Consider the following 14669-nt stretch of genomic DNA (forward strand, 5'->3'; position numbering starts at 1 on the left):
CGTTGGGTTCGTGCTCTAACAAAACAAACAGCTCTATTCCCAGAGGCAGGATTAAACCCCAAAGTGCCTATTCCCAGCTCTCAGCATAATGGTTTGAATTTCCTTAACGGGAATTAGGAAGTGGGAAACCTCCCTGATTCACTGTCCTGGCAATGAAAACGCCCTGGCCCTGCCTTCGCTTCAGCCCGTTTGTCTGCAAACACGGGCTTTGGTGGCAGCAATTGCGAGCCCTGCTTTGCCGCTGCCCCCCTGCCCCTCCCGTGCCGGTTTATTATTATTATAAGGCGACTCGACAGGCTCGGCTGCTAGATAGCTTACTAAGTAACTTTCTCCCTTCTGATTACAAGGGATGTGTGAATAAAGCAGAACTGTATTGATTCACACCAATCTATGCATCGACTGTGTGGGAGCCACTTGCAATTCCCAGCAGCACCAGAAAGCTTTGCAACAGGGAGAAATATGACCAGGCAAGTTGAGAAAATAAATTAAACTAGTGTCAACTTTTCTTGTTTCTTCCCTCATTATTAATGGATGGAATGGGGCTCATTTATCAAGAAGAGGAAAAATTAATTGGCACGGGCTTTAATATTATTATGCCTGGCTTGTCTGGTCACATTTCTTCTTTTTTTTTTTTTTTTATTTTTTGAAAGGCATTTTATTACAGTTTACAGCAACCAGCTGCCATAACTATGGGTGTAAACAAGAAAGCAGGTGCATAAATAATGCCACAGCAGGACTGGAGGTTTTTGTGTTTCAAAACTTAAGTAACTTAAATATGGCAGAAAAAAGAAGAGGCATAAGGCAAGCGCAAATGAGAAGATCAGGTACCAAGACACGGCAGAGGAGGGGAGGGCAGCCTGGGTGCTGCGCCGCTGCAGCGGGCTCCGGGGGTTATCGACACCCGTCAGCCGCGCCGGGGGGTGCTGGGCGGCCGGGGGCATCCCGGGCTCGTGGTGTCCGCACGCTGCGGTGGTCCGTGCCCACGGGGAGCCTGATCCTGCAGTAACGAGAGCAGCAGCAGGCAGCTGCCGGGTTCCTCCTGCCTCGCAGCAGGAGCGAGGTTTAGGCAGAGCCTGCAGCACTTACTGGTGTGATGGGGACAGCGTAAATCCCTTCCCTTCTCCTCTCCATGCGCTTGTCTGCTTCCCTTGGTCTTTTGGGTTATTGTGTAGGCACCAAGGAGCCTCGGTGATGACTTCTTTCCCAGAACCCTTTAAGGAGCTCTCTCGTACTTTGGCATGCTGTAAATATTGTAAGAGACAGTCCCCAGCCGTCTGCCAACCGGGACCTGGGCCGGGCCTTGCTGCCTCTCCTCCAGTGCGTGGTCTCGGCTCCGAGCCCGGCAGAAGCGGGATGCTCTTCAGATGCCGGCGGTGCAGGTACGCGTGGTGTCCCCGACCACCGGAGGGACGGCAGCCCCCGGCGGGGCAGGGCTCCCCCTGCGTCCGTCTGTCCTTCGGAGCCCCGCGGGAGCCGAACCCCAGCGTTAGCCTGGCTTTAGCCTTTCTGGCACAGGACGTAATCACCTCGCTGCGCTCGCTTTGCCGCGTGTACAGACTTGAGACCTTCAGCGTGCTAAGCCGCTTCTGCATAACCGCTGCTGAGTGACGTCCTCGGCGTGTGCACGCAGAGCTGCCACGCACGTAGCTCTACGCACAGGTGAAATCCCGGCTGAGCAAAGTTGCTGCCAACGAACAAGAGAAAGTAGATACGTTTCATAGCAATGGTGTTGTCATCGCAGCTGTATTTTACCAAAGTTGACATAAAACCTCTCAACTGACGACAAAGGTGCGAAATGCAGCTGATTCAAGTGGGAAAAAACAAAACGCAGAACGCAGGAGCTTTGACATTTGGTGTCTTTAGTATGGCTTCTTATTATTTATGGTTTCTAATGATTTTTTTTAATTGTTTTAGATCTTTTTATGGTTTTGGTCACTTTCTCTGAACAGCATTTCTCTTATTTCTGGATTACGGTGGTAGAGGGTGCTACAGAAGGGCTCTTGTCTTGCTGCGCGGGGCCTTCGACCCCTGGTCTGTGCAGCTTTCTTGGCTGAACGAGGTTCTGGGTCAGAGGAGACTTTTCAGCGCAATGGATATATGTCGGAGGATGCGTCGAGTGCGGTCAGGCATCCTGGGCTGGCATTTGCAGGCGTATTGGAAACGTTTCCAGGGGAGCTCAGGGTTATTTGGATGCTTGAGAGTGTCTTGCTTTTCACTAAGGTATATATTTCGCCAGATTTTTGCCCTCTGCTGTGAATAATGCACCTGTATCTGTTCCCTAGTGAAGAAGTCTCCTTTTGTGAGTAACTGGAGTAATCCAATTTGCAGTTGTGCAAAGGACCTTCAACTTGTTTTAAAAGCTGGAGGTAGCTGGGTCCTCCAGTATTTGACTCCCAAATATTTTAGCAGAACATTAGAATATTTTGCATTATTTTTAATTCTAATCGGCAGATGCAGAGACTCCCCAGGATCCAAAATAAGTCCTCTGAAGGTGTTGGCTCGTGTTCGGTGCCCAGCACGTGTCACCGCAGGTGGGAATAGGCAGTGGGCTGCACAGGCAACAGGGCTGGAAAAGGCTGAGGCTCAGGAGCCGCCTCGCTCCCCTGGGAACCAGCCCTCGAAACAACGTTTTCGCGGGGCGCAGGCTGACCGGGAGCTGCAGATGGGCGAGGAGCATCAGTGGGCCGCAGGAACGGAGGCGGGCGGCTTTGCTGGGTATCATGGAGGGTCCGCTCAGCACAGCGGCGGGCAGCTCCGCGGCTTTGGTGGTGCTGCGATGGGGCAAGCTGTCTTTGGCCACTGCTCTGAAATTGCTGACCTGGGGCGAAGCCCAGGACCCCCTGTCCTCTCCTTCCTTCCCCGGATTCATCTGCAGTGATCGGCAGGAGCCCGGTGCATGCGCACGCGTGCCCCTCTCCATTACCCCCCTGCAAACAGGCTGCAGTGACTCCTCCTTTTGAGCAGATGCTGCAGGAGGGATTTTTCACCTGAAGGTCGTGGAGATGTCTCAGCTTCCTTTGGTGATCGCACTTGGCCCAGAGCCTCTCGTTTGGGGGCATCTGTTTGCCTCTTATTTTATTTTTTTCCCTCTTCTTTGTCTTTTCTTTTACAGAAAAGATTATTCAAATGAATATTCAGTTTTATTCATTTGAATAAAAACCCAACCGTTTGACTCTGTTAAATGCTTATCTCTTAAATAGAGCTTGTTAGCTTCCAATAATAGCTTCATTCAGAAGGATGCAGTATAATTTCATTTTAAAATGTGTGCTCCTTGACAACCGGAATCCTATTTATGTCACCATTTTAAACAGACTTCTTTGTTTTGTGTTAATCTTTCTCATACACTTTCCGAGGACCATTTTTTTTTGTTGACTCTTAGTACCTCTCCTAAGAAATAATCGTCTCTTTAGCCCAGGAAGGTTTCTCGAGTTTTGGTAATCTAATAATGAGCAAGTATTCATTATGCTGACTAATAAGGCATGCATACGGTAATATTTTTTTTGCATATGCAGTTATTAAAAGTGGGAATCTGATATTTAAAAAGTGAAACAAACAAACAAAAGGACCCGTTAGCGATGAGTTTTTCTGCAGCTTTTCCTTTTGCTCGGTTGTGTTAAGGTTTGGGTTGCAAGCTGAGGGGGATGCGGGGGTGGCCGGTGTCTCGGGACCTGGCCCTGCTCTCCGCAGAAGGCTGCAGCGCGGCCGGGCTCGAAGCCTTGCGCCGCCGTCGCGCGGCTCCCGGGAGGGCGAGCAGCCGCGCTGTCCTTGCAGACCTAATCAGCTCTGTTTTCTCTTGCCGAGCCGCCCGGCCTGGCCTGCGTGAGGTGGCATAGATCTTTTAAAAACCTGCAAATGAGTGTTGACACCTATGGATTGTTGTTTTATTCTCGTTATAAGATCTGTAAACCCGGGGAGCCAGGTGGCTATCTTATTTAATCAGACAAATAATTCTGTGATCAACCTGCGTTTAAGCCATCCGGGAGGGAGGAGGAGGGGAAGGTCGTCTCCCGGCCAGGACGGGCGATGGCCGTGGTGGGCTCTCCGCGGCGTCACGCCGGTCAGCGCCGAGCTCCCTAAACCCCCCTTCCCCTCTCCGTCCCGGCGGCGAGGCCTGGCCCCGAGGCGGTGGTGGCTGGCGGGACGGGCCCGGCCGCCTTCCGCAGCCCGGAGCCGCCAAAGCCGCGGCACAGGCTGTCACCCTGCTGCGGTGGCGTCGCCTGGGCTCCTGCAGCGGGCGGAGAAAAGGCCGCGGTGAAGCAAAATAACGGGGCTGCTGCGTGCCTGAAGCGCGAGGCGGGACCGCGTTGCCGGCCCTGGGTTTTAGCGTGACCGGGGAGCGTTTCTGGTGCTGTTCGCCCCGGGAGAGGGAGGAAGCGGGCGCTGCCGGGCGCCGGGGAGCCATGGCGGGGCCGGCGGGGCCTCACAGCGCCCGAGGCTGGCCCAGGCCTCCGCCCGGGGCTGCGGCTGACGTTCCTTCCCTCGCTACGCCTCTGAGATCTCGTTAGCTTAGCGCCGATGTTATTCATCGAGCCTTTGCCGGAAGCGTCGCGCCTTAGGTTGTTTTTAGCACGATTTTATTTTCTTTTAAAGGACCAAGCGGGGGGTAACGCGTGCGGCTGCGGGGTCCCCAGCGGGGCGCATCCAGAGGCGCGCGGTCGCGGTCGCGGGCCTCAACCCGGCCCGGATCCCCCTGCTCTGAGGCAGCAGCGCAGCAACGACAGGACGCAAGGTTATTAGTCCCCGAAGGCCTCGGGATGTCCTGATGAGGTGGTAGAGGAAGCGATTCAGGAAGAAAGGGCCGTCGGCCGCGTGCCGGAGGGGTGCCGGGGCCGCGGGGCGCTCGTGCCGCTCCGCCCGCGCTGCCGAGGGGCGACGGGGACCGCTGCCTCTCGCCCCGAAACTTTTTGGGGCGTGTAATGAGCCAGCCCTAATGGAGAAGTGCCACGGGATTAAACAAGAGATGAAATCGATACCGTTCCATAGAAATATAATTGGGTTTTGTGGAGATGACTCTTAGAAACCTATAATACATAAAAGAAAATATAGCCTTGCTGTAGTTTCTGAGCCATCATGTAACAGGGATGTAACTATCCATTAAATTCTTTAGGATGGATCAAAAAATCTATAAGGAGGTTTTAATTCTCCATTAAATCCTATGGCAGGACTGTAACAGAACTTTATTAATTTTCTCTGAGACAATGTTTCTTCCCTCCATTAGTCTATAATAGGTTCTGCGACGGCCCTGTGGAAAGCGACTGTATTTACACATGCATATTGTTGTGAAAGTTCTCAAAAATCCAAAGCGCCTAAATAATGCTTTATTCAAATGAAATCTGTTTAACATGTTTAATATTTTCCTCTCTCCCCTCCTTTCTTTTCTTTATTACCTAGGATTTGGCTTCGTAACTTTTGAAAATGAAGACGTGGTGGAAAAAGTCTGTGAAATTCATTTCCACGAAATCAATAATAAAATGGTAAGTTTTCTTCCTGAAATGCATGTCAATGAAAGCGAGATCTCTCCATTTGCTGCGGAAACATGCGGTGCCTGGGTGGTCTTTGGGGGAAAGTTCTCCGTAAAATTAATTGTGGTGCTAGACACGGTGTGTCTGACGGCTCAGCTTATGGGTGAGCGTGCTGAGCTTCGGGCACGGCCCGGGTTGGCCCCCCCCGACAGCAGGTAGGGCATCTCTCCTCCCCTGCATCCATAGGAGCTGTCTCTGCAGGGTCAGGCAGCCCCCGGGAGCAGGAGTTTGGGGTGGGAAGCAGAGGGCTGAAGATGGCCTCAGTCAAGCTACCCAGCTTCTTGGCCAGCCTTGGAGAAACCCTCCGGCTCCCACCCTGCTCTGGGGAAGAGCCGTGGCTCTGCACTAAATGGCTGCTTTAAGGGTTGTCAGAAGGGCAATGGGCTGGAATAGCTATTACAGACTAAATGCTCCCAAAATAGCTATTCTGGTCAAACTGTCTGTGTAACTGAGCCCAAATGCCGCTCCTGCATTGCTGCTGACGGTGTCCTCTGGAAGTCGCGGTCTCTGCACCGAGCTGCAATCCTTGCCTCTCCGCTCGCCCACCCTGTACCTGATCCAGGAGCCAAACCCACCTTGAAGTTTCTCCTAAGTTACAGTCTCGCCCCAGGTTATGGGTTGCCCTGTCAGTAAAGCCACTGAGCCAGATGAAAAAGGGCATTTGTATTTCAATTGATGCAATAACTTTGATATTTTCAGCTAAAATATTCTTTTTCCTTTTGTCAAAACATCCTTTGCTTCTCAAATGTGTATTCAGATATGCATTGTATATTGGTCTGATATGTGTTCACAGACTTTAAATTCAATAATAGAGCTTTTAGTGTGGATAAGATCAAAGCAATCTCCTTGGCGTATGCTGGAGGCCTGATTCAATATTTGACTTGCTAATTTTTCCCAGGGCACTGAAATAATATTCTTCATATTGTTCCTCACTGCAATATGCATCCGAAATAAAAGTAACAATCCCTTTGGCAAGCTCTTCATTGCGAAGTCAAGGCTGGGCCGGGGCAGTTCCACCTTTCCCGGCGGGAAGCGGTTCGCCCTGGCTCCGATGAGTGAAGTGGGCTTGGCCTCGAGCCATCCCGGGGAAGCTGGTCGCTTCCTCGGTCCCCTCTTTCAGCCTGTTCCGTTTCCAGAGTTTCCGTCTTGCTACCAGTGATACATAGCGTGAAGTAAATGTGGACTGTGGGGGAGACTTCGTTCCCTCATATAGTTACTAAATGCTGAATAATCTGATTCATCATTTAACTTAAAACAAAACAAAGCAAAATAAACCCAAACACCCCCACCCGGAAAAAAAAGGAAAACCCCAAACATCTAGTGATAAATTACAAGCACTTTAAATATAAATTTAGGGAAGACTTGTCAGCTGAGGAGGGAAAGCTACAGTGCTACACTCCAGAATTTTGCTACCTTGCAGGCGAGGAGGGGTGCGTGTAATGCAGTGCTCTCCGGGTGTCATTTCCCACCCCAGGTTGCCTCTGCAGCGCGGTCCGTTCTCCGCCCGGAGCAAGCGGGTGCTGCCCGGGACGGCCCTGGCGAGGTGCTAGCTGTGGCGCGGGGTCGAGGCGGTGTGTCCGGGGACCGTGCAGCGAGCCGCAGGGCGGGCAGCGTCACTCGGCGTGCCGCGGCGGGAGCGGGGAGCGTGCCGGCCGGGCGCAGGCGCGGGGTGCGTCCGGGCAAGTACAGCCTCCGCTGCAGAAACACCCGGCCCCGGGGCTGCCGGGGGCTGCGGCGGGCGCAGCAGGACCGAGCGCTGCCGACGGTGCTGTCCCTTATCAGATATGGTGCAACCTTTCCCAGAAAGACTGGGCTCCCTGTTTGGGCCCAAAACCACCCCTGCACCTGTCGCAGCGACGGTTCCTTTCCCTAAGCCTCACCCTGAGGGTTCCTCGCTTAAAGCCCGGCTCGGAGAGCAGGGCAGCGCGGCCCGAGGGGCAGTGTTTTGGGGTAATTTGCAGCTGAAGCCAGTGTCTGCGGGATGCTCGCCTGGAGGCACGAGCTGGTGCAGAGCCCAAGCTGCATCTCCCCATCCGCGGCCCAAACCTCAGGTTGTCTTTGGTTGTGTTGTGCAAACCCTACCCTGCTATTCGCACAGCTAGGCGAGGACTGGCTGGGAGGACCGTGTGAAGGATTTCTTCTCCGATGAAAGGCGACGTGGCAAGGTAATAGTAGTGCAGGGAGCGCGGAGGATGGGATGGAGCAAAAACACGCAAGGAGCATCACAAAGAGTGAAGGAAACAGTGTAGGCTGTTACAGTTTGGTTGTCGTGGATAATTAAAATATATTCTTCCCGGCACTCCGTGCCTACCCGGTGCATGATCCAAGCGGCACGATGCTTTGAGTAGTCTCTTCTTGTCACTTCTTTTACAGCACTAATTTTAAAAGCAGCCCACGAGGGAGGAGACGAGACGTGATCCTGTCTTGGGACTGACTCATCGTGTTGCCGATGTGTCTGCAGACCGATTCCCGGGCCGGGCGGGAGCAGGAGGCCGGTGCACGCCCGCACGCTGGTGCGGATGGCCGGCGATGCCGGGCGGCCCGGCGTGCACCGCGGCGGGGTTAGGCGAGCGCCTGCCCCGGGCGGCCTTCCGCGAGGCCGACCCCTTCTCCGCGCTTCCCCTCTCGGCTGCTGCACGCTGCCGTTTCCCAAAGCGCAGGGCAGGAAAGGGCACGGGCCACCGTTGTTCACCAGCCTATTTCCAGCCTCGCTGCTCCCCTGCGGGTTATTTTTAGCCCACCCGTTCTGCCTCCGTTGCCATCCGTAAAGCTCAGAATGTCAAATGTGATATTACAGGAGCGCTGGGAAAGCGAAAGGAAAATGCCAGCGAGGTATTTAATAAATGAAGCTCGGAATTTGTGTGGGAGGCAAAGATTCTCGCCAAACACTCTGGGGGATAAATACATAAAACCGAAACAAACTGTCCCGGGAATATTGTTCTGCTCGCACAGGCAGGCGCGTGGCAAAGCGAAATGCAGCCCGGGGAGGACGGGGGGGCAAAAGTAGCTGGGAAATAAACGTGATGATGGAGTAATTTATTTTCTCTTAGGCTGTGCTGCGGTAGTGTTGCGCCTGTTGTAGGTACAGCGTGACGAGTGCCGGACCGCGGTGAGGGAACCGGGCCCGGCCCGCTGCCTCTCTGGGCAGCATCTTCCGACAGGGGGGAAAGTTAGAGGACAGGAGAGATTTGCTTCTGGGCACGTGCTTAATCTGAGTCCCGAAATCGCCCTTCTCCCTTGCGAGCAGCTCGTCTTCGTGCCGTGAGCATGCTTTGGTGTGTTTTGTCCAAAATCTGCAAAGCCCAGATGCTCACAACACCTTGCAGTTAATTCCCTGCCGTCTCCAGGCCTCCTTACAGGCATTAACCCCCGTTCCACGCTCAAAGCAAGGAGCCAGAGAGCTGAGAAGCAGCCTCCAGGAGCCAGGGATTAAATGCAGCAGCTCCAACTCCAGCACCTTACTGGAGTCCCAGGCAAGCTCCTTGGAGCAGGGATTGTGCTTTCATTTTGCATGTCTGTAGGACCTACCAAAATCGACCTGTCGTTGTGGATGGGGCCTGCAGGCACTCAGGCTTGTAACGTTTCTGACTGTGGGGACGTGGCTGCCAACAAGCCCTAGGAAATTGCTGCTTACTGTTTCCTCTTTTAGGTTTACTTTACCGGCTCGTAGAGCTGGAGGCTGCTGCATCGCTGGTGGTTCTGGAGCAGGGTACGTGGCCGCTGCCGTGGACTGCTGCTCGTGGTGACAGCTCTGCAGAGGGCTTGCTGCGGCTGTGACGGCCCTGTGAAGGACAGTGCTGGCAGTCAGGTTTTCTCCAGAATTTGTGGTGTTAGGTGGAAGTATGAAGGCTACAAGGTGAGACAGCTCTGGAAGCCTCATCTGTCAGCTGAAGGGTACTGCAGAGCGCGTGCAGTTTGAATGCAGTCCTATGACGTTGATCTTGACTGTGCTCTAAGTGCTATGCACTGGGAGATGTGCAAGGATGACCCCCCCAGCCGGGTCCCCCCCGCCTCCAGAGGGGCTGGGGTTGTCCCCCTGTGCAGGACGCGCAGGAGGAGCTGTTAAATGTTTTGGGGACCAACCGAGCCGATGAATCCAGGGGACATCTGGCAGGCTGCTCTGCCCTCCCTCGGTGCCGCCTTCCCCCAAATCTCTCGTGCTCGTTGAGCATGTGTAAGCAACCTCTTAGCCCGTTCTCCATGCCCCAGCTGTGTCCAAGATCTGATGCCTCTTTCTTATAAGCTTTAACCTTCCTCTGATTCCTGGCGTGGTCTTGGCTTTGCAGCGCTGCTAGGTGACTATGGATTCCCCTGTTGCAGGAGCAGTAGTTTTGGCTTGCGACTGCACGAGTGACGTGGAGTCTCCAAGGTAATCTAATCTCGACTAGCTGTGAATTGCACTTTGCGGCAAGACAAAGTTGCCTTGTCTTTGGGTGGTAAAACAATTTTTTGTGCATTGTGAATACGTGAGCACTCTGCTTCCCGCAGAATAGCTCTGGTTTCCCTGGAAAGCCGTCAGCCATGGTTTTTTGAGGCGTCCTGGTGCTGAGGGCTGACAGCCTGTTCTGTCGCGCTGGGTATAAGGGGCTTTTCACTCCCCGCCTCGACCGTCGCCGTTCTCCCGGGTCCGACTGCTCGTCCTGACCCAAGAATACCCCAGCGTAGTGTTAATTCTCAGAACTAGACTAAACAAAAATAGTGAATTTTAGTTTCCCTGTCTTTTTTTTCAGCCTTACACTTAAAACTTTCTTTGTTAGGCAGCTGAAACTGCAGAACATCCATCATGGAAAAAAAAAGGAAAATTACTAAGGCGTGCAGAGAAGTCGAAGGGAAAGCGTGTGCGAGCGCCAGGTTTAGGCACGCCGTACCGCACCGGCCGGCTCCGGGGCGGCTTGGGGCAGCCCCAGCAGAAACCCCGGCACGCAGGTGCCATCCCCCTCCGCCAAGGCTCTCGCCCGTCCCGCGCGGCCGGAGGCCCCAGGACGCGGTGCCGCGAGCCGTCCCCGACACCTCCCGCTGCCGGCCGTCGCTGGGCCTTTGCGGGTCTCCCTGGGGCACCCGGTCGCGTGCACGACGAGCCGGGCACGGACCCGCGGCAGGATCAGGCCGGGGCGACCCGAGGGCTCCGGCGTGTCGGTCCCTCGCGCAGGGGAAGCCTCTCTCCCGCATCGCGGGCACTATTTTAGCTCTCGATATGGGGTATATTTGTTTACAAAGGCTTAGGAATTATTTTTCTTTCCTACTGATGACTTTTTCTTCCCCTTTAAATCCAAGTTAAAACTTCTTTGCAGCTCACTACCGTTCTCTTTATATCCCTGTGTGCTGTGAAAATCATAAATTAAGCTAGCCTTTCGGAGAGCAGCGGTAGTCTGTTTTGTGGTTGCAGAAGCTAATTACTGGGTTATTGTTTCTAACGGCGCTAATCCAAACTTCATTTTCCTGTTAATTGTCCATCGAGCCGGGCGAGATTGTTTTGATCGTTCTGAGCATTTGCAGGGAAAATGGCTCTGAGGTGTAACCAATGACTCCGTGACATTTGGAGCGGCAGCGGACTCGAAGGCCGTGGCGGAGAAATGAAACGATACACTTCTGGTGATCACTCCAATTTGCCTGAAGAAATTAGATTGGCATACTCCTGATAAATATCCCCCTGATTAAAAATAAGCAAAGGGAAGATGCAGAGGATATTGCTGTTGGCTCTGTCTCGTGTGGGAGACGGTCACCAGGGAGGCTGGTGTTTCGGTGTGGCGTTTCCAGCTCGGGGAGCCCCGTGCTTTTTGGAGCAGTTTAAGGAGACGATGGGAAGTAGCGCCGGGCTGTCGGGCTCGTGGCGTGTTGTCCTCGGGGACGCGGAGGTTTCAGCGAGGACGGGGACGGCAGGGCACAGAACCCCGTTAGCCTGAACACCAGCCATCTGCAGTCGGGCTTAAAACTCCTGGCAAATGCTCTGGAAGGTTTTGCCCATGATAGCAGTGCTTTCACTCGAGTTTCACAACTCCTCTGTATGAGCATTGCACAGTGGTGTCCTGGGGCCGCTCAGGCGTCTCGTCCCCATCCGTGATGGAGCTGAGCATTGCACGCAGGTGTCCTGGGGCCGCGCAGGCATCCCATCTCCATCCGTGATGGAGCTGAGCATTGCACGCAGGTGTCCTGGGGCCGCACAGGCATCCCATCTCCATCCGTGATGGAGCTGAGCATTGCACGCAGGTGTCCTGGGGCCGCGCAGCCATCCCATCTCCATCCGTGATGGAGCTGAGCATTGCACACAGGTGTCCCTGCTCAGCCTTCATGCCCCCACCTTGCCATGCCCTCCGTTCCCTCAGGATGCGCCTCGACATGCTCAGGACAAGTTGGTGCTCACTGAAATCATTGGTGGGAAGGTTTCCGTTTCCTTTTCCTTCTCTCTTTATTTTACTGAAGTCAGGCAGCGGGTCGCTCTCCGTGATGCTCTCAGTAACGCAGCGTGCAGCGTCACAAGCTAGCGGGAGCACGTGTGCGTGTGAGCGTGTGTGCGTGCCCCCCTTCCCATGGCAGCCCCGGGCGCGGGGGGGATCCTGGCCTCCTGCCGCAGGCGGAAAACCACGGCCCGGGCGGCAAGGTCGCTCGCAGCGCGGCCGGAGCGCCAGCGGGGTCTGCGGATGCATCGCCCGGTCCCCTCGCTCTGGGTAGCGTAAACCCTCAGACCTCAGAAGCAAATCCTGCCAGCTCTCCTCCTCCCTCCCAGCCCCTCTCCCGTTAATCGTGTAATGACCTGAACGCTTGGTGAAACGGTAACAGAAGTCGAACTCTCGAAGAATTTGACTCCAAACTTCATTAGATTCTGGCAGCTTGTTTGCGAGAAGTGCATGTTTTGACAGCGCTGGCTGTATCTGAGCACTGTAGCTTTGGGAAGTGTTGCAAGCGAGCTAAGTAAATACGATCTGCCATGAGGTTTGCCACGGTGAGGGGAGGAGTAGGTGGTTTTGTTTAAAATACTCCTATTACAGTCAGTTAACCTTTATGTTACCTAAATGGAAATGGTATAAACCTGAAATTTTCGCTGATGAGGTTGCCTAGGAACAGGCGGTTGGTTTTCATAAGACAATGAATACACAGTCACTGATCGGGCTATTAGGAACGGAGACGTTTAGCCGTGTTACCCTCCCCGCCTGCTTTGGGCTGGTGCAGTGGCCCCTTTGCACGCCGGGAGCACCCCGTCGTCGCCCGCCGCGCGAGCGGCAGGTCTGCAGCGCCTTTCTCGCGGGCACGGGCAGGGCAGCGGGGCTGCGTGGGGCCCTGCCACCGTGTAGCACAGCGGTCGTGGCCCCGGCCTCGACGCACTTCTGTGCTCGAGCTAGCGTGGGCAGAGAAGGGCTGGGGAGGGAAGGGGATGTGCAACGAGGACGGGGAACCCGGGAAGCAGGTCAGGAGCACCCAGCTCAAGCCTCCAGGTTCAGCCGAGAGCTTTGCCGCCGGACGGGTGGTTCCCGCTGCGTGCCGGGCTGCAGCGTGCCTGCACCGTTTGCCTTCTGCTGAGGACGAGGACGGAGGTGTAGAGACGTAGAGGTGGGCTGGGACACGTGCAGCTCGGTGCGGCCGGGCTCCTGAGCACGGCTCGTGCCCGCGCCGAGGGCAGCGCCGGACCCCGGGGAGCGGGGAGGGCCCGACCTGCCGAGCATGGAAAATTGCGTCGTTTTTCCCATTCCCACCTGGAAGGCGCCTGCGAGGCAGCAGCGCGCGGTGCGGTTGGGCCTCTCCGGGCCGTTGCCCGGGACGGTGCTGTGCGGTTTGCAGGGCCGTCCTGCGCCGCCGGTGAGGCTCGCGGGGGTGAGGGCTCACCAGGTATTAACCGGAGCCTTGTAGTGTGATTAAAATGGCATTGAGCAACTTCGAAAGGCGGCAGGAGGACCTGGAAGTGAAAGAATGCAGATCATTTATTAGTAGGGTTTACAGAAATTTTCTGCTGGGTGGAAATATTGATTCTTTATTCCTATTTTAAAAGGAGCTTTATGTAATGATCACCAAGAGTCATTTTCTGTTATCGATCGTGATACAGCTGTGCTGAGGACTTTCCTCCATTCATCCCACGCCCGCAAAGCATCACTGAGAGTGAGCGCAGCCTGGTTCGTCCTCCCAGGAACACGGCACCTTCTTAAACCAGCATTTTTGTCATCTTTACAGTGGTTTTTGCAATGTGTGTTTAAAGAGGCGTACACGTTTACTCTTCTAAAGCCGTTTACACTATTCTTAAAGTTCACCTTTGAGGGGGAGGTGGTGTGGGGAGGAAAATGCTAAAAATAAAGCTCCCCCCTTAACTAGCTCAGTTCTGCATTTGACATTTACATGGAATTCATTTGCATCTCATTTGTACATGTTTCTGCTCAATAGGTAGAATGTAAGAAAGCACAACCTAAAGAAGTGATGTTTCCGCCAGGGACGAGAGGAAGGGCACGTGGATTACCCTATACCATGGACGCTTTTATGCTAGGGATGGGAATGTTGGGTAAGTGTGCAATGGCCACGGCTTCGGAGCGAGCCGCTCCCGTGTTGTCTGTCTCCCGTGTGTGAACGCCTGAGGCACAGCGGTGAGCAAGGCTCTGCGCTTGTGTGGGTGCGAGTCTAAAACTCAAGCAGGGGTGGAAAGGGGAAAATAATCCTGTCTGTGGTAAATGATTAACTCCCCCCCTTCCTGGAATATAAAAATTTGCATTTAAATGGTTGTTTTAAATAGCCCCTTTTACTCTTACTCGCAAAAATAGAATGATGAAAGATGCAGTGTGTTCATTCTGACTAAAAATGATCTCTCCCCTTTTTTAGAGGAATTGAGTCACACATTATTCCCCTTCTTTTAAAGGTACCTTTGACAGTTCAGCATAGATAATTGAAAATCTTGCCGGTTCTTAAATGGCATGCAGGATGGAGAAAGCAGGGAGATGCGTAACGGTACAGGTCGCAACAATAATTACGAGTTTCAAGGAGCTGGAGCGGTGTTTTAGTCCAGAGTATTGTGTCCAGAAGATACTAATTAAATGGGATAAATGATATTTAATGGCAAAATTCTATTTGTGCATGAGGTCTGTTTAGTTATAATTGGTTCTCGTTTGTTTCTGCCTAGATAGCTCCTCTTTCTGCATGATCTGACGACCTCTTGATACACTGTCCTCAGAT

At 53.8% G+C, this 14669-nt stretch overlaps 1 protein-coding gene across 6 annotated transcripts in view; it reads left to right on the top strand.

The window, feature by feature from the left end:
- Positions 1–14669, top strand: part of MSI2 (musashi RNA binding protein 2) — a 238171-nt gene that overhangs the window by 178661 nt on the left and 44841 nt on the right. For all 6 annotated transcript variants that reach the window (XM_064523071.1, XM_064523073.1, XM_064523074.1 and 3 more), the window contains 2 exons: positions 5392–5474; positions 13890–14004. In XM_064523071.1, coding sequence (XP_064379141.1) covers positions 5392–5474; positions 13890–14004 — 198 coding nt within the window. The remainder of the gene's footprint in view (positions 1–5391; positions 5475–13889; positions 14005–14669) is intronic.

Source organism: Dromaius novaehollandiae, chromosome 19 (assembly GCF_036370855.1).
Source record: "Dromaius novaehollandiae isolate bDroNov1 chromosome 19, bDroNov1.hap1, whole genome shotgun sequence".
In the NCBI taxonomy this organism is placed as follows: domain Eukaryota; kingdom Metazoa; phylum Chordata; class Aves; order Casuariiformes; family Dromaiidae; genus Dromaius; species Dromaius novaehollandiae.